Source organism: Acyrthosiphon pisum, chromosome A1 (genome assembly GCF_005508785.2).
Source record: "Acyrthosiphon pisum isolate AL4f chromosome A1, pea_aphid_22Mar2018_4r6ur, whole genome shotgun sequence".
NCBI classification, from domain to species: domain Eukaryota; kingdom Metazoa; phylum Arthropoda; class Insecta; order Hemiptera; family Aphididae; genus Acyrthosiphon; species Acyrthosiphon pisum.
In genome coordinates, this window is record NC_042494.1 from 152,994,223 (window position 1) to 153,015,596 (window position 21,374).

At 30.8% G+C, this 21,374-nt stretch overlaps 2 protein-coding genes across 3 annotated transcripts; one reads left to right on the forward strand and one right to left on the reverse strand.

Annotated features, from left to right (window-relative positions):
- Positions 1-1,169: 1,169 nt before the first annotated feature.
- LOC100163829 (calcium/calmodulin-dependent protein kinase type II subunit gamma) lies at positions 1,170-18,729 on the reverse strand. Of its 2 annotated transcripts, XM_001947771.5 has the most exons (8): positions 18,344-18,723; positions 16,650-16,748; positions 11,495-11,585; positions 8,950-9,153; positions 6,952-7,093; positions 4,655-4,854; positions 4,386-4,538; positions 1,170-2,845 (listed from the first exon to the last, which is right to left on the reverse strand). In XM_001947771.5, the coding sequence occupies exons 2-8, from the start codon at positions 16,681-16,683 to the stop codon at positions 1,639-1,641; spliced, it is 2,031 nt and encodes a 676-aa protein (XP_001947806.2). In that variant the 5' UTR covers positions 16,684-16,748; positions 18,344-18,723; the 3' UTR covers positions 1,170-1,638. The 2 variants fall into 2 exon arrangements, with proteins under 2 accessions (XP_001947806.2, XP_003243491.1); XM_003243443.4 differs by lacking the exon at positions 8,950-9,153 and having other exon boundaries at positions 18,344-18,729.
- LOC100167897 (26S proteasome non-ATPase regulatory subunit 13) lies at positions 9,697-13,006 on the forward strand. Its single transcript, XM_001950653.5, has 2 exons — positions 9,697-9,841; positions 11,691-13,006. The coding sequence occupies exon 2, from the start codon at positions 11,698-11,700 to the stop codon at positions 12,790-12,792; it is 1,095 nt and encodes a 364-aa protein (XP_001950688.1). The 5' UTR covers positions 9,697-9,841; positions 11,691-11,697; the 3' UTR covers positions 12,793-13,006.
- Positions 18,730-21,374: the final 2,645 nt, after the last annotated feature.

Sequence of the window (21,374 nt, forward strand, 5' to 3'; positions counted from 1 at the left end):
AATGATTTAATTTTATTATTACGTATATGATATTATATTATGTTATGATGCGATGTCGATTATTGCTAAGCTATTCTGTTTTTTCTCGTTTATTAGGTATGGCTTTGCGTCGTTCGTTTATATCCACGTATACGTCACATTCAAGCTGAAACTAGATAAAAATATTTTATAGTGGTTTTAAGACGTCGGATAAATCGTAGAACAAGTAATAACTAATTGAAACATAGGTGAGGTCGATACACTGGTTACCCGATTCCTTATATTTTACGATATCGGAATAATAGTCATGGTACCTATATAATATTATATATGGGACATGACATTAAACAAAGGACTGGTGGAAAAATTATTTACAAAATATACGAATTAAATACACAAAGTCTCAAATAATAAAAGATATATAAATTATATATAATATATATTATATTACAATTTCTTGATAATACATGTTTTGACAGATGTTAAAACAATATAATATTATGTTTGTTTATATAATATACATTTTTAATAGGTACTTAAATATAATTATATAAAATTGTAGGTATACATCAAACGATTAAAACTATTAACAATTTAATTAATCCTATATTGAGCCAATATTTATTTTCATAATCATTATTTTGTATAATATTATGTGGTAATTAGTAATCAACACTTTTTTTTTACATAACGAACTTTTGAGGTCATTTGTATAACAAAATCTAGGTATAATTAAAAAATAAAACATGACCACTACTTTGGTATAATATAATATAAATCAAAACGCAACTATAGTAAAAATAAACAATAAACCCGGCGTTTGTACAAAGTATAGATAAATAGGTAATATGAATAATAAAAAACGAGTTTCTATTAAAAATTGGTGAATCAAAAAATAAAACAGTAGGTATAAAGTTAAGTGTAAGTACGTTGTGTATCGGCAATGTAGACAACTATTGGTCCAAGCCACAGGTACCTAAGTTATAAAAGTAAGAACTGCTGTCTATATTACGGAAATAACCTATCATATTATATTATATATTAACAACACGGTGGTAAAAAAAATTGGTAACTATAAATTTGAGTAAATAGCTTGTGGTCCGTCCATTTATATGACGAAACCCACCATAGTCGGAAGTACAGCGTTGCTAGTGCTTTAAAGTTTAAACGAAAAAGTATATTATATATAATATATTATAGTAGTATCACAAACTATATAAAAAGTAGTCATATAGTCTGTGGTATTATACACAACATAATATACATCGTTAAATATATTATAATATAAAAAATACTTTAAATAATTTTCCTATATGGTGGTGATTGATGACCCGCAGAGTAGTTGGTTTTCCAGCATATATATAATGAGGGCCGAGGGGATGTTGTTATAGGGATGCAGAGCGGGAACCCGTACTCACGGCCGCAGAAATTTAAGATGTAATAGATATAAATAATAGATATACATGTCGTAGATTTATCTATAAACATTTACGTATTATTAATTTATGAAATAAATAATAAATTACACACACACATGTAATATGTACTCGTATGTACTTAGGTACGTTTAACTGAGTATTATATAAATGTATACGTGTTATATTTATATATTATATATTATGATTTATGATATATACTTGCGCGGGGTGGCGATGCGTATCATGTGGACAAATTGGGTTCGGCAACAGTGTCGCTGCCGCCGTAGAACAATTTGAGCAACATCTCTCTGGCGGAGGTGGACTCGTGTTCGGGGGATGCGCGCTTACTGTGAGGCGCGGACCGACACGTCGACGACGACGACGACGACGCCGCAGCCGCCGCCGCAGTCATGTAGTACAACAGGTTGCTAACAGGCGGCGGGGACCCAGCCGGCACGTCACGGTTCATCGACGAGAACTTGAACTTGGGTTTCCGGTCCGCAACGGCTGCAGTCAAGTGCTGTCGGTTAAGCAGCAGCTTGTGCAGGCTGCTCCCGGGGTTGCCCGCGCTGCTGTCCTGGTGCAGTGCTTCCGACCGGTCTCCCAACATCATGGTCTGCAGGTCTCGCAGCTCCTGTCCCAGGAAATTGGACGACGACGCCGCCGCCGATGACGTCCGGAAGTTTGAAAACGTGTACGACACGTCAGACGCACGTCGATAATTATTGCTACAGTTTGCATTGTCCGTCATCGTTCGATAAGTCGTCTGCGACCAAGTGGTAGTTGACATCCGCTGTCGGTCCACCACTCCCTTCACGATATCCACCTCTGGTGTCGTGTTGACGGCCGCTCCTGTAGACGAGTCGGAAGCCGTTACAGCCGTGTGTTTAAGTACGCTGGGAGTCATGGCGGCCGTGTGTTGAGGTACGCCGGGAGTCATGGCGGCCGTGTGTTGCGGTACACCAGATGTAGTAACGGCCGTATTCAGCGGTACGCCGGAAGTCGTGGCGGCCGTATTCAGCGGTACGCCGGAATTCGTGGCGGCTGTGTCCAGTGGTATGGCCGCCATCACTCTAGATTTGCCAGTGGAAATTCCGGCGGGTGTCGACATGTTGTCGTCGTCGTTTCCGCACGTCTTAGACGTTTTACTATCCTTTTGCAGAATTCTGAGCTGCGCCAAAGTCGGCGATACGGCAGTGATCTCCAACGGCGATTGGCTACGTGACTTGCTACACAACTCTTTCAAGTTCTCTTTGGTCGTATCCAGTGGCAATAGTAACGCGTCTTTACCGGTGCATATTTCAGTCTCCAGCACATCCGGCGTCTGTTTCGTTTTCTCTTCAATTTGTTTCACCAATTTTTTGCTCGAACTTTTTCGTACCATTTTTTTTGGTTTTTTCTTTTGCATCCATCGGTGCGATAAACACTCGGTGGCAGTCAGACGGCTCCTACAACCAACCAACATACACACACAATAAAAATACGTAGCGAAAATCAAACATATGTATATTGGAGGACATATGGTATAGATTATTATACCTATCACTGAAAAATAAATATTAAAATAGTAACTCACACACACACTTATTATATAATATCAATATAAAAATGTATTAAAATCATTAATCACTGAAATTTTTATTAGGTACGTAATTATACATTTAAAGTATAAATATTATATTGTATCTGTACAAGAATGCAAATCTAAATTAGGATATAATATACTTTACAGAAAAATGTAAATAACAACTAAATACTTCATAAGGTAATAGTCAATAGGTACATTATTATAATAACGGTTTACTGAAAACATTAATACACCAATTAAAAACAGAAATTGTATTATGATTTTAAATTGTCACTTCTACATAGGTACCATGAAGTTGTATAGAAGAATACACTGCTTTAATTAAAGAGTTAAACAAAAACACTAATTTTCAAATAAGTTTTAATCCAAACAATATCTTATAAGTCTTCATTTTTTATTAAACCTAAAAAAACCTAAATATCCTAAAAAACATAGTTCTTTGTATTTAATTAAATTTAATAATTTATTGTACTTGTAAACTAGTTAACTATGTGTCTATGTCTACACTATACAACTATATAAACACAACGCGTCAATTAAAAGTATTAAGTAGTTTATTTTTGGTGATATTATAATATATTAGTTAGAAATAAAAAATTCTTAAAATAAATGTAAATGCATTAGATAATAAAATAACCATTCAATTTTTACAATATAGTTATCTACATGATAAATATTGTTTAAATACCAATTAATTATGATATATAATATTTAAATCGGGTAACGAATTCAATTGTAATGTAAAATTAAAATATAACATTTTTTGTTTGCAATATATAAAGAATGATACTTAACGTTAACGTATAATTTAACCTACGTACAAATTGAATTAAAATTATTTCCATCTAAATTTCTTCGAGAACTTAAATCACATTTACGACGCTAGTATAATTGTTTTAAATTAGTTTTAATGTTAATTCAATGAAGCGAAGCACATTATAAATCACATCATAATGAATAATTATAATATAATAATATGTAAATGCTTATGACTCACGAGGCATCCTAGTTATAGAGTCTTACTATATTATAATTTATAATGTATTAGCGTTAGACTAAATTTGTAGGTATTTAAATTTTAAATGCAGATAAAATTAAATATGTAGTATGTACTATATTACAGTATAGATAGTCAGGGCCAGCGCTATAGTTATTTAATACAAATAAAGTCAAGAATATAAGATTCAATCTTAATTACCCTATAATTATTTTAATATTATTAAAAAATGCCGCCGTTTTAAAAATATCTGTTAATGTCCTGAGCCGGTCCTGATAATATATCTGTTTAATAGTCAGTACGTGTAATCAGTGAGTTTTAATTAGTGCAATAGGTATTATATATTTTATATTTTATATTACAGAACACCACAACTCATAAACCAATAACTCAATAACCATACTTGTGATCTTTGACAAGAAGCTTTTTGATGAAATCCTTTGCGTCGTTAGATATGGAATCAAATGCTTCATCATCAAAATCATATTGAGCAATTGTTACGTTGGACATAGTTTCCACGTCGGTTTCTCCCATAAAAGGTGACAAACCCGATAACCTATATTAAACATATACCAAGTCCGGATTTAACATCCTAAGTATTGTCGTATGGACACTGAATTGAATTTCGAATAGATATTGTAAAATGTAAATACTAAATGTATTATTACTTACAAGACATAACATATTACCCCTACAGACCACATGTCTGTTCCGAATCCGATAGCATCGAAGTTTACTACCTCTGGCGCTACAAATTCTGGTGTGCCAAACAACACTTGAAGTTTATTTTCTGGATTGAATTTTCTGGCCAAACCGAAATCAATGATTTTTATACGATTTCCAGTCTTAGTTAAGCATAGAATGTTTTCTGGCTGAAATCCGAGTAACGCAAAATGTTTAGAATTTATATGGTTATTAGAAGAAGTTTAGATTTAAGTATAGGTAGGCATCACGAGAACATTGTTTTTGTATACTAGACTATACTATGTATGTTGTACCTACTCGTATGTATATAATATGCTCAGAGGCGGACTGGCCACGCCGATGACAACAAAAAATATACAATATAATTATTAATTATGTTATAATATTGGTTCGCCAAATTTATTTTGGTTTTTTAATATCATCAATACCTATAACCTATTAAATATTCAAACATTGGAATAGCGTATAGGTGTTTGACATGAATAATCTTATAGTGATGAAAATAAGTCGGCCTATATATAAGGCAGCCATAGGCGCAAATAGGGGGGGGGGCTTTAGAGGCTAAGCCCTCCCATAAATGTCCATAAATGTCCATAGCCCCCCCCCCAAACATTTTCTACATTTCGTTTTAAGCTTATTCAATATTATCAAAATAAGGCATTAGCCCCCCCAATCCCAAACGCTATTTGCGCCTATGAAGGCAGCTTTATTTATAAAGTAAAGATAGTTTTGTTCGAATGTTGCAACCGTGACTCGTCTACTGGCCGGGCCATGTGCTGTACTGTGTACTTATACTGTTATTAGTATTGCCTGAGATGTGATCTAATTTCAGAGCTTTACTGTTATGAGTAAAAATTTTTCATTGTAATTTCCGTGTGATTGTATTTGCATGTAAAAAACTTCATGTTTAATTTAATAAATAAAAAAACAATGTAATTAATTGCTTTTAAAATAAAAAAAGGTGGGTTAGTGGATGTCGCTCTGCTGTACAGTAGGTTACAAGTGGGTCACTGTATAATGGATAGTATTAAATTTGAATTCAATGATATAATATCACTGTATAAGAAAAACAATTCTGAGCGGAGACGGTATGTCAGTCTAGGTATAAGACATATTATATACTTATATCTATGGTATTAAAAAAAAATTGACCTATAATATACTCAGGAATATAACAATATCCATTAGGTAGGTACTTATAACGCGTTATACATCAACAACAAACCGTGATACTATCATAGGTATATAATAGTATACTTTAGAAGTTTCAAGTACCCACGAGTAATATTATAAAATCACAACAAAATAACTAAAATAGTTATTCTAGGTTTTTTAACATGTAATTTCGTCCAAATTCTAACTTAAAATGACTATAAAAATAAACTGTGCTTATGTATTTCTTAGAATTTTTGGTAACAGAGTTAAATATTTACGTGGAATCTTGTTTTAAATTTTCAATCCTTAAATATAAAAGTGGAACATTTTATAATTTTTCTTTTGTTTTTCCCGGCGCTTTTGAAAACTATTGGAATAATGGAATAATTTTACTTTTGACCCCCCAAAGTACCAACTAGATTCACTTTCCTATCAGAAAAGGTGAAGAAAATCCAAGCACTTTTACTGTCCTAAAAGGTGATGACAGACACAAAAAAAAATTAAAATAAAAAAAAACACACATCATTGTAAAATCAATACATTCATCGTTCCACTTAGAATCTAAAAAATGTTTATGATAAATTGGTAGTAGGTATACCTACAAATTAGATTTTCTTAAAAATTATAATTCATATTGATTATCATTATTATGAATTATATTATAATTTTATGAAGAAAATTGTATAGAGTGGAATCAGAGGCGTTCTCAGGATTTTTTATTGGGGGGATATGAAAATGTATTAAAAAATGAGATACCTAATACAATATCAATACTCCTTCATACGAATATTGTGAAAATGATAACGAGTCACAAAAAATGTTTTGATTATATTTATTTATTTGATTATTACTACTAAATATCAGTTAAATAGGAAATTATTTTACCTAAAAAAAAGGCCATGGTGGATCCATACCTCAATCACTAATCCCTCCCCCTGTGAGAACGCCCATGAATGGAATGTTGGGCCGATAATCCTATTTTCCCACTGGGCCGGATCCTCTCAGTCCGCCTCTGAATATGCAGCAGTATTGTAACACTGTGTCTTGTGTCTATATAGTATGTAGTAATATAGCATATAGGTACCATATAGGCATATAGGCTCACTTACCTTGAGATCAAGATGGAGTATATTTTTAGAGTGAATAAATTGTACTCCTTCACAGATCTGTCGCATAAATATCGTTACAGCTTTTTCGGTCAATACAAAATCATCACCAATTACTCGTTCGAATAATTCACCTCCCTCGACTCTGAAAGAATTAAATTATATTCATATAAATATTATATATAAATACGCGATTTTATGAATATTTCAATATTAAAAATGTAAATATAAACAATATTATTATAATATATTATACAGAGTGAATCATTTGACATTTTAACTTGTGACTTTTTTCATTTCAAAAAACACTTAAGTTTTGGAAAACATTTTTTGTACATAATTTTAAATCGTTACATGATTGAATATAGGTACGCAAAACGATTCTGAGCGGAGGTTTGTCAACCTATAGGATATTTTATACCTATTATATTTATATTGTTATAATTAATACGGTAGGTAGCCGATAAGTTAAATTAATATTATTTGCATATTATCTTATCGTTTGAATAATATTTTTAAATAATAACACAAAACTAAACTCGTTATTTTTAGTTTAGGAATGTAATTTCGTCCGAATTTGAACTTAAAAACTATCAAAAAAAAAATTGCATTTATATATTTTTTAGATTTTACGGTTACAATATAAATACTATTTACGTGGAACTGTGTCTTTAACCCTAAACCCTTACTATAAAAATTGAACATTTTATACATTTTTAACTGCAAAATAACTTAACATTTTTAATTTGATGAATGTTGTCAACATTTGAACTTTAAATGCTTATAAAAGATATATCGTGTCTATATGTATTTTAATATATTTAAACTTATATTGTTACAATGTGTGAGGAGCCTTGTATTTAATTGTCAAGTTTTTTGACCCAACGAATAAAATTGTATGGACATTTAAAGAAAAAAAATTGAAAATTTTCGTAAACAGAGCCAAAATATTTTGAAAATGTTATCAAGTATAGAAAATGAAAAAATAAACATAAAGTTCAAATTTCAAGAATCTATGGTTATTTGTATTTGAATTACTCCAAATTAAGAAAATAGCTCTATGAGAAATTGAGTGAATATCCAATGTTGTTAAAATTAAATCTTCAAACGCTCATAAAAATTTAATTTGATTTTCAAGCAGACAAATTTTTTTGATAATGGTAATCAAACTTGAATATTGTATTACATTTTCAAATCTTAGATAAAAAAGAAATTTTTTTAAGAATTTCTAACTCATAATAATTTGCACATTTTCGTGCATTTCGTGATTTTTACGAATTTTGTTAATATTCTAGCTTCAAACAATTATTGTGAAATTACGCTCAACTTTTTTTTTAATTTCCACTTACAAAAACTTATAATGAATCTTGAATTACATTTTATAGTTTGTTTACAGAGCGAACATTTTTGTCTCGACATTAGCTTAAAAAACAAATAAAAATCGATAATTTCATGTGTCTATAAATAGCTCAACAAGAGTAAAAATATTTTGATAATATTTTGGTGTATAGAAATTGGTTATTAAACATTCAGTGAACATGTTGTCATCTACGGAAATTTTTTTAAAGCAACATTAAAAACCAAAATCACGTCACTTTTAAAAACTACTGGGAATTTTAAATTTCGACCTACTAGATTCTCACAAGAAAAGATACTGAAGTTGAAAATCAAAGCATTATTTCGACTTCTTTTCGAATACACAAACGTACAAAAAAAAACAATAATAATAATTAAAATTAAAAAAACACTTCGTTTTAAAATCAATATATTCATTAGTCCGCTCAGAATCTAATATATATTTTTTTAGAAAAATTTTGTTACCTACTTGTTTTTTAAATCCAAGATAATGTAAAAAAAAATATTTGCAAAGACTACGTTAATATTTTTTTTAATAATGCGTGCCTTGCATTAATTGGATCAACCTGTATAATAGGCATTTGCAACTTTACAATAAATTGTATTGAAAAAGTAAACAGTATAATAATCAAATACTTCAATTACAGTTCTAAAATGAAGCACATTGCATTATTTGCTTCAAAAGCGTCGTAGAGTTGTATCAATCTGGGATGTTGAAGTTCACACATTATTTCTACTTCTCTTTCCACATTTCGGCGATCTTGTTTATGAACAATACCGACGAATTTAGCAGCCAACATAAGACTCGTAGCCTTTTCTCGACATTTGAACACCGTACCGAACTTCCCCCTTTTAAAAGAAAAACAAATACATAATGTTTTAATGGACGTAGGTATAGCATATTGGTAATACAGTCATATACGATTTATTTATATCAACATAAAATAATAAAATTACTAATAGATATATAAACTTATTGTGTAATTTATTTATAATCTTAAAATTAAATTGAATATTAAAAAAAACGAAATAGCAAAAAAAAATGTATTTATTATTTAAGTAAAGGCCATTAAGGGGCCCCATCAAAAAATTAGCCCCGGACCCCAAAATTCCTAAGTAGGACTCTGCTAGTTGCTACGTATTTTTATTAGTTAGGTGTGTAGTCATTTTAGACGAACGGACGAACTAACTGCACTATAATACAATTATACCTATAGGCTATAGGCATATATTATAATATTATAGCTGTTTATTTTATGAACAAGAACCTAGACGTGCGTAATATTGTTTAATATAATATTGTGTTTGAAATATTGTTTCACAACAGTTGGCGCCACTGTAATAGTCTCCTCCTCCCATGACGAAAGTAATGCCGGAATCGTGAATCGCGTATTTTGTTATCAATGTTTTGTTTTGTGATATTATTATTTAGTAGTTTCGTACTTATTTTATATTAGAGCCATTACTGCACAACGGACGGACATCAAATTTCATCTTCGAACTTAATACACTCTTGTCTTTTTATTGACATTATTATGTAAGTATTACCAATTATTATTTCCCAACTATGTAATAACACCAAGCTTGTTTGAAACTATATTTTTAAGGCTGTATCTAGGTAATCGGAACGCAAAAATCAATTGTTAATTATTACGATACAATGTCACAATGACTCAACAAAAACGTTTATTTTTGTTGTTAAACCTATTTTTTGAAGCTAAAAGTTAATGAATCAATGATTGAAAATATAGCTATTTTGGAAAATAATAATAATTTGTCTCAACATTCATGTATTATGTATCTATCTATCCATTAATTTTATTCATGACGATTTGTATTTGCTAATTCATTTAAAAATATTTAAAATTATGTATGGATTTAAAATAAATAATATATTAAGTGTACATTTTTATATTTTGTGGTATAATTTCCAAACTTAAAAAATAATAAACATTAGTATTTTATGTGAAATGAAAATCATTTAACATTCATAAATCATAATATTTTAAATAAACATACTTATTTAAACGAGATTTAAGAGATAGACAACCAATAATGTACCTAGCACTAAGTAGATTTTTTATTGATTAAAATATAGCAATTTAAACAAAAAAAAATGTATATTATTTTAAATATGATATTTTATCATCTCATTAACTACAGCTGTAGCTGGATAGGTAAATATTTTCTCTATCTTGAAATACTATTCTGACTCAAAATTTTTTAATTTTAACTTTATTAAAATATTACTGTTGAGACTTTTATAATAATTTTCCTTATAACAAATTCATTAACTGTTTTTTTTCTTCAAATATATTGTAAGTTCTTTGTGTACTTAAAATAAAAAATATAACCTATTCATTTGTTTATAATATGAATGTTTATTTATAAACAACTTATGCCAAAATATTTTTGTTATTATCATACATTTTAAATGTTTACAATAAATAGCAATATTTTAGTATTAAAAATGAATAATGTTTAAAATAAATTTGTTTTTAAAATTGCTTAGTTAATATTATGATCCACCTACCATGTATAATTTAAATAATTTGATGTACATTTATCCTAGAATATTTGTACCTATTAAATGTTTATTTTAAATTAAATAGTTATTATAATGTTATATAAAGTAATATGGTATGAAATCAGAAGTAATTATCTTTTGAAAGGATTTTCACAACAGTATTAACATAGAGCTTAAGTTGTTTTTAGACAGTTGGCATTAAAAGCTATATATTTTATAAATAGCTTAAAGCCAGCTAACACGGTTGTGATGGTCATTATCACATAGTTGGAATATTTGGGCTTACTCTACTAGTGCCAGTAAATAATAATTTACTTTGTGCACAACCTACGGTTTTATAATTTATCTTTTTAACACTATTCGTATGTACAATTTATAATTAATATTACAGCCTACAGGTACTTGTTTGAAATATTAGTTAGGTAATATTATATTTATATTAGGCAGAACTACTAAATGTGTATACCTTATGTCAATGTATCAAGTTTTTATTAATTTTTATACAAGTTATTATCATAGCTGTATTAATAATATATTATATTATGTGACCTATGCATTATTTTGATAGTTCAAAAATTAAAGTTAATATTATTTAATGATCTGGCTCTTTAATCATGTATAAGTTAATAATAAAACCTGTGCAAAATGTATAGAAATTCTTACCGTCCAATTTCAGATTGTAGTTCATAGTGTTCTTTCATATCTACTCCTCTACGAATTGTAATATCTTTGAATGGAAAACTAGGTTCTAGTTCTAAAAAATAATTACAATATTTTAATTATAATTTATATAATATGTAACAATATTATTGTACTTAAGAATAAAAATTGTTTAATCTATAATTTTTTTTTTTTACAGTTCAAACATGGCACAAGCTGAAGTTGAAATGTCTGAATTGGAAGAATTACAAACCAAAAAATTATGGCATCAATTGACTTTAAAACTTTTGGTCTATGTTAAAGATACAAACATTCAAAAAAAAGTTGATTTGTTGAATTTCTACAATAAATTTATTCAACCAATAGAAAGCAAAATGAATTCTTTTGCTTTGGTTGAAATTATTTCGTATGTTATTCCATTTATCAAGGAACCAAAGGAAGCAGTTGTATTTTTAGAAATTCTAGAACCGAAAGTTAAAGACAAAGTTGAAGCTTTAATTTTTGCTAAGGTTCTAAAAGGTGAAATACTTTTGGATAAATTGAAAAATCAACAAGACTGTTTGGTCGTTATTACTGATGTTGATAAATTGCTGAGTGATCTGGATGAAATATCCCCTGTGCATAGTCGGTATTATTTGTTGGCCAGTCATCTGTATCGTATTCAAGGAAAGCATACTGAATACTACCGCACTTGTTTGAAGTATTTGGGTTCAATTGACTTGTCTACAATTAGCCAACCAGATCAAATAAGAAACGCCTTTTTATTGGGACTTGCTGCGTTGCTAAGTGATGACATCTATAATTTGGGTGAACTGCTCATGCATCCTATTTTAGATTCGTTGACCAACACAACAAATTATTGGTTAGTAGAACTGTTAAATGCGTTCAACACTGGAGACATCACAAAATTTGCCAAAATGAAGCCACAGTGGGCTTCCATACCTGATATAGCAGTGCAAGAACATAAACTGAGACAAAAAATTTCCCTGCTTTGTTTGATGGAAATGACATTCAAACGACAAGCTAAAAACAGATGTCTATCATTTCAAGAGATTGCACTTGAGACACAATTGTCATTAGAACAGATTGAAATGTTGGTAATGAAAGCATTGTCATTAGGTCTAGTCAAGGGTAAAATCGATCAAGTCAGTGAAGGTGTGTACTTGGAATGGGTTCAACCAAGAGTGATGAACAAAACGCCAATATCGGGTATGATCGGTAGACTGGACACATGGTGTGCAGAAGTCAAGAACATGCAGTACAGGATGCAAGATGAAGCCCAAGATTTTTTGAAAGTTTAAACATTATATTATAGTATATTATTATTACGGTCTGTTTATAAAAATATTTTCAATTACAACCTACCTAACACAAAAATGTATTTTATAAGATTAATTGTTGTAAATCGTACAATAAAATTGTGTGTGTAACGTAATAACTATTGTGCATTTATACATTATAATTTTAATTTTAATTTTCCCATATCTACTGTTATAATATATATTAGCCATGTAAGTACTATGAATGATTTTTTAAATAGTACTAAAACACTTTCTCTTAGGCAATGCATTTTGGCGGGTACTCAAATCGCTACCTTAATAAGTTCATATGATTATATGCCGGAAGGGCCAATTATTTATCTACGATCTGTGGTCTATTAAGTTTGTGAAACATGTTTACTAGATTTTTCGGTTGTTTCCTCAACGAGGGAGTCAAACGAAATAGTAAAAAAAAACTATGCCAGTAAACGGTATGAAATTCGGTTGGCGGACGTTCAAAAGCGATAGGTGTGCACTCTGCACTCACGACGTTCACTTGGTAAATTATACAGCGATCGCAGTCCGGCGTCATTCATTACACACCGTTAAGGCGGTTTACAGTAGCAATACCGAGTCGGTGGTGTGTGAGTAGTCGGCGGACCCGGCCGACGGGACTTTTATAAATAGGTGAATTTTTCGTACACTCGGGTGGAAAACAAAAAAGAAAATATGCGGTCATTGTTGCCAAAAAAAAAAAAAATTTACGTTTATGCCGTGGTACGTTGTACGTTTATAATAATATATTTTCATATTATTAATATTATACGTATATATGCGACTACAACACGCGTGTAATATAGTAATAATAAATAATAATATAATGAAATTACGCTAACGCAGCAGCAGAAAAGGACAGCGTCCGGTCGGCGGTCGGAGATACGCGTAGTTCTATCTAATTTTAGCACGGCCGACGTATTATTATTATGTTATAGTCTATTATAGAGTCGCCGCCGCTGATCTCTCAAATACTTTACGCTCATCGGACCGATGAGCTCGGACAACGTCGGCTATGTTCTTCGTGTATTGTCACGGTTCCTTTTCCACCTCGTCACCGCCTACGTACGGGCTCGCGAAATTCGTACCACGTATAATATAATAGTATGGTATCTGGTATATAAAAAATTTTGATATTATATTCATTCTTATACATCCAGTGGGGGAGGGGGCAGAGGGCCCCTCGCCCAGCTATTGGCTTAACATCTAGCCATCACATCTATAGGTTAATACATTTTAATATTGATTAAATATTTGTGTCGCAAAACTTAGAAAAAGTCAATGGGCCCCCAAAAAAAATATTCTAGAACCGTCACTGGCCTATGGGGGTTGACCTCCCCCATCAAGCCATAGGTACTTAAAAATATTTCACTCTTGCCTACGTAATTATATTACCTATATATATGCAATAAGAGGTAATTTTGTTATTACATTTAGTAATTATTATTATTTTATAATATGCATGAATGTTATCCAAATATAATTTTTCCCGACAATTGTATGTACATAAGTTAAAAAATACACAAATATGCAAATTCAAACTTTGTATTTAATTTCGCCATTTCATAAGACAAATTTATAACTTGCAAGCAGTCCCGAACCCTATAAAAATATATTTATTAGGAGGGGAAATGTCAATTGGGGGGGGGGGGGGGGTAAACACCCAAAAACCCCCCTGGCTACACCACTGCTGTCTTATGTCTATATCTACACCACACACGCGTCCCGAGTAAATGTTTAAAATTATCGACATTAATCAAATGCGCGATACAGCAAAATAACTAAAACACATTTAAAGGTTCTCAACTATCTTGTTCAAGCCCGGATTAAGGGCGAGGAGGGTCACATTAGGTTCTACGAGTCCTGTTAACATAACGTTATGTTTAGTATTTTTTTAGTACGAAAATTATTGATAATAATAATAATAACGTTATAGAAATTATTTCTATAATGTTATTATTTAAAATGCCTATATTATAGGTAGGTACTGAAATCTGTGTACTTATAACCCCCACCGCCCAACCATTCCACCCCAGCCCTGGTTTCACAACCTTAATCTCACAAGGAAATGCAGAGATAACCTCATATTCCCGTCTCCGATGTGGTGAAACCTTACTTCCCTCTCATTTATTTAAATTTCTATTTAATTACCACCCCCCTCTTATATTCAGAACACTCCACAAAGATCGGTTGCATTCCCATCTCATTTCATCTTACATTGCCCCAAGTTATCATCACAACGCGTCACCTAATGCTATTATTAAATCTTTCAACATTTAAAAAAAATACTCTCTATACAAAAAAAAAAAATTGTTTTCCCTAAACTATTATTCTGTGTATCTATATACTACAGGCTAAATCTTTTAATTTTAATTTTAATTTTGTATAATATAATTTATATTTTACCAAATAATATTTTAATCTAGTAAATTTAAATTCAATATTTTAAGTGCCAAAACTAATAATAATTATTAATTATAATTGTATAACAGTTTGAAAAAGTTAGTTCTAATCATTAAAATGAGTTAATTTTATTTAACTAGTACCTATTTAAATTTGAATATAATTCATATCTTGAAACAGGGACTGAAAACCTTATCGAAAAGAACCGGTTTTGGAACCGGAACCCTTTGAATATTAGGGACCAAAACCTCACCGAAACCCTTGTTTAAATTAATTTTAATACCGGAACCTCACCAGAATCCTTATTTAAACTAATTTAAAACCAAGAATCGATACTTTTACTTTACAAATTATAAAACCAAAACAGGTAACAAATTTTTTATTTTTTAAGAACCGAAGAGTAACCGAAACCTAAATTTTAGTTTTTCTGGGAGCCGAACAAGAACCGGAACCGTAAAAATCATCAAGGTTCCAGTCCCCGTTTTGAAGTGCCATTTATTCGATTTATACATTTTTATTATTAAGTTTTAACACAGGTCAATGAAGCCATAGAGGTAATATTATTTTAATATTAGGTACTCGTGTAGTATGCTATCTATACCTAAAAAACTACCTACGGCTTACCTATTAAAAAAGTTTATAAGTGTTTACAATTTTTGCATACTGATTAAAAACAATTTATTTAATTATATAATTATATAATAAATATATATAGATATTAGGTAGGTACTTGGCAATAAATAATGTATCATTTTATTTATATATTATAACTCAAATTATAATGTATAAGCTTTTTTCTTCACTAAATAATCAACGGTTTTTTTAAGGTGATTTATGCAGTGTTATAGTCTATAACGAAAGAAGTAATGGACACATCTGAGGCCCCTAAATAAATTCAAACTATTGAGGCCCGGGGGCCGTGGCCCTCTCTGCCACCCCTTAATCCGGGCTTGAACAAAACAGTACTTGTATTATTTCAATCGCTATAATTATACTATACGCCATAGGGTCTATCTAAAGGATTTAAAACTTAATCCGAACTTGCTCATACCTATTGTACGATTTACATACATGTCGCACGAAGAAATTTAATAACTCCATAATAGTCGAAACATTTTTATTTTACTCTAAAATTTAGAGATTTAGAGTCTAAATCAAGTCTCTAATAGAACTTTAAAACATTTGTAGATAAATACTTTTCAAATAATGATGGAGCTTACTTAATAGTAAGTTCTTGTAATGAGCTATGGAAATGGCCCCCAAAAAGCTTCTCCATCTTGTGCCACGATAACGGTCTTGTGACCAAGACGCAAACATGTATGTTTATTGTTTGTGTATTATGTATAAAATATTATATACTATATGTGTATACATTTATTATATATATACCTATAATATAATTTATATTATATTTAGAAGTAAAGAAATAAAAAAAAATTTACCTCCTATTGGATCCGATTCGTCCACTTTAATCATGATTATTTCGGGGTCTCAGCACCCGAGAGACGAGAGTTGGAAAATAATCCGTTTGCTGATGTCCGCTGAAAATATGACACAAGAGAAACTGTATTAACAATGGTATTCGTGAGCGCGATAGGTCGATTTTAAATTCATAGTTTTGGCGCCATGTCTTATATGTTGTTGACGCCGCGTTTATGATGCTGCCTGTTGCCATAATATTATATATTATTATTGATTATAGGCGCAAGGCGCACATGTGACTTGATTATTTATGAAAGAGGTTTAATTCCGGGTTAAGCCCAAACCGTAACATTTTCGGGAAATTAAAAAATTGTACCTACCAATATTTTAGCATTATTCATACATAAACTAAATGTTTGAATATCCATAATAAACAATAAACAATCGTACGAATTTGACCTCTTAAAAAATTAAGAGAGATTCGTCCACAGCCACAGAACATATTTTTTCCATACAAGTAGGTAATTTTCTAAAAATGTGACTTATTAGTTATTACCTTTTGTAAATAAATGATTCATGTTCCTAAAGACCTGTAAAGTTAAGGAGTGTTAAAATAAATTATGTTCCAAAATCCAACCACAAGTATATGGAGGATGGGAACTTGGCGGTTTTTCGATTGAATCTGACAGGGTGACAGAATTTTGAATGGGGTAGGTGCCGCAAAACTTTCAGTTTTCAAAAAATCTCCAGACGACGCGATTGGCAATAAAATATATTATATGCTCCCGGGTTTATAAATAGACGACCATACACATATTAGTATGCATATACATAAAGGCGTGTAGTATGCGCGAGATGAAATGTACAGTTTCCATTAAAAACAGAGACTCGTCCGCGGCGCAAACCATGTAGTAGGTACCCACGATAAAATTATAATATTATATTATCACATATTTTATGGATAAGGTGTATTTTTATTTCATGGGCGGGAAAGTGTACAATATAATACGATTTATGAGTATTATTATTTATTACATATTATTATCGGGTTTTCGAATGAAAAAAAACGTTTATTTTTACTTTTTATATTCAGTCATACTCGCGGTTACCTACATCTTAATAATTAATAGGTAGGTATCTACTATTTATTATGACGATAACAATTGTATTGTCGTCGTAACGAAAATCTTCCGACGTTCATATGGCATATAGATATACATATGCGTGTCAACGTCAACAGCTTCACAGACAGTCACACGCAAATATATTATAGGTACCGTATATTATATCATCTCGAACGAGTGTATGGCCGTCTAATATGTAACGGGTACAATTATTGTAATCACTACATAGGCGCAAATAACGTTTGAGATTTTGGGGAAGGGTTTGAGCCCTATTTTAAGAATATTGAATAATCTTAAAATAAAATTTAGGAAATATTTGGGGGGCTGTGCACATTGTTGTGGGAGCTTAGCCACTAAAGCCCCACTTCCCCTATTTGCTCCTATGAACAGCAATATATAATATATTATAGGTATAGGACAGACCAGTAGTACTTGTTTCTGCCCGCTATTATACCATTTAACAATATAAATCAACTTCTCAAAAATCTCACGGTACCTACGAGAGAGGACGGTAAAGTATTATACGAGTATTATACGGTAAAGTATTATACGAGTAAGTTATTTTATATAAGTTGATATTTTATAAATACCTGAGTATAAAAAAACAGACCGATGAACGGTTTTATACTAAAAATGTTAGTTATTACTGCGTGATTTAAATCACAGCAACCGCCAAACGGTTTGCAAAAATAAAATCGAAAAAAAACCAGGAACACGGACGCAAACTTTTATCGTAGCTCGGATCGATCGAAGTGTTCAATGCTGCAATTTGGCGATTACAGAATATCGCGGTTGTAATAATCACGTAGTCTACGCGTAATGCAAAAGTATAATAATATTATGTGGAACGGGCGACGGACCACCACCGCGATACGACGGCGACCGGACGAGAAAAGCAACTGTCACGCCGGGGCAGGACGCGCGCTAACTGCCTCGTTCGTTCGGTAAATCATTCGTGTTTTCTTTTCGTTATCGCGAATAAACCGACGGACGACGAGTGGCGATGGCCGTCGACCGGTAAGCTTACGACAATAATAAAATTGATGTGCGGCGTGCGCGCATACTAATTGTACCTATACTTAAGTGGAGTCGACACCGCGATTTTCTGTTTTTGTCTGACACACGCGCGACATAGTATTTTAGACGTGTTTTTTGCCAAACATACCAATTTATCTAATGAAGCAATAAGAATTCTGAAAACAGATTTGGATTTGTCGTCAAGTCTACTTGAAATCGACTTTCCTACATTTTTGATATTATCCGCCAGATTCCTAAAAATGTCATATTAAAAAAGAGTATTTAAAAATTGTCGTATTTTAGGAGAAATTTAAATCAAAAATTCAATTAAATATATTTAATTTCCGTATCATAAAATAAACCTTAAAGGGGCAGGAGGGGGCCCCAGTCAATGAAAAAAAGTAACTTTTAGACCAATAAGCTAGACAAAACCTATACTTACCAATTATTGCAATTAAAAGTATTAACGCATATTATACTAATCTTTAGAGGACCATAGTTAATAAACTAGCGAACCAAAATTGATGATTTGACTACCCATCAAAATTTTCAAAAAAAAAGCTTTGCCGGAACCCATTAAAAAATATAGTAGCTACCATTTGAAAAAATAAAGTTTATTTTGCTATTGGTACACCTGCGTGTTTAAAAATTTTGAAATTGTTATAAAAAAATTTCCTGTTAAAAATAAAGAAACACGTCTTTTTTCGTAAAATCCCAAATAAATACGTATAGGTGTTGACTCGACGATATTATTATTTCGTAAACCGATTACAGTGATAATTTAAATAACACTACACTAATATTGATCGGAATTAATTTTTGTTTTTAAAGGGTATTATATTTTATATTAAATAACAGGTAGGTCGTAGGTATACCTATTATTAAAAAAAAATTTACTAGCATTTTTTTAAAAATGTTTTTATATTTTTATCACATCGTAGTTTCATTTATTTGCCTGATTAATAGTAGGTACTATAGCCGAAAGTTATTTAAAAAGCGTTTCTAAAAATGTTGATGGGAAATTTTATAATTACCTACCTAATGCCTATATCAAACTGCAAGTATAATGAGTATTGAATAAATAGTTTTTATCTAGATATGGGAGCTGCAGTGGCGCCCAACCCTATTACTAGGTGTAGCCGTGTAGGGTGTAGCGATCGCTACACCTTGAAAATAAGGAGTGGGTGGGTATAATAACATAAAATAATCAACTTAAAATATGTTAATAATTAATCACAGATTATAGTGGTTAATACCTTAATTAAATATTTACTAATATTATATCAATTAAAATATGATAAAATGTATAAAATAATATAATTTTAAGTTTTTGATGGGGTGGGTCGGTGGGTTTAAAATTTTTTCTCGCTATACCTGAAAAATATATCTTGGGCGCCACTGGGGGGCTGCAGTTATTGAACAAAATTGGTATTGCATATAAGCTATTATTATTATTATTACATAAATATTTCAATGCATTACAGTATACATAGGTACATATCATGTATGTATATAAGTACATAACATAATATCTTATATCGTTATATCTATAAATCGTAGTTCCTACGTCCTGGGTATATTGTAGTTGAGTAGTTCTGGGACTAAAGTTGATTTTATTTTAAGGAGAATAACATAGGCAATTTAACATGCCAGTTATTAAAGGAATACAAAACAAAAGAATTTAAATTTTTTTAAATAATTTCAATAATTTAAGGCTAGAATAATAATTGTATAGTAGTTTTATAGTAAAACTGGGAATAAAAACATTTACAAAATTCTGTTTGTGAAATGGAGCGATTTTATGAATGATACGTGACGTTACAACTCACAAGTATACAATTAGATCTGCACTCTTGGCGGCGTGGCGGTTACCGGCCGACCCGTCACCTGCGGACTACTCACAAGAACTATAATAGGTTTGTGATTTTCAATTCTGAGCGGAGCCATGAATCTATTGACAGACGGTATTGATTTTACAAAGATTACGTATTTTTTTTATAAATTTTATTTTAGTTCTGAAGACTTTTTATATAAGTAGGTAGGTATATAGTCAATAATCAATAGACGCAAATAACGTTTGAGAGTCCATAAAGCCCCCCCCCCCCAATATTTGTGACTATTTTTTTCTACCCTATAGAGTTATAGGTAGAGAAAACATGTTTCAATTTTCAACATCAATTATGTCTTTTCTGATAGTAAAGTGAATCTAGTTGATACTTTTGTCTTTTGATAATCAAAACTCAAAAGTAATCGTTTCTAATACCTACTGGCTACTTTCATAATTATTTGAAAAAACTGGACATTATACGCAAATCTAGTTTTTGACAAAATCGATTTAATAAAAAAATGTTTCACTTGGTTAAAAAGATTGAATATGTATTATATGGTTCTTTCTTCCTCGTAAATATAGCTTACATTGAAATCAAAAACATATAGGTTAGCACAATTTCATCTAATTAAGTTGTCTAGAGAGCCAAAAGTCGTAAGTTCCCACAAAAAAATAAGAATCAATTTTGCTTTTTGTTATGTAGGTACCTATAAAAATTAAAGGAAGTTATAATCTATTTAAAAGACAAATAACCACCGCTGTCTTGAAATCTTCAT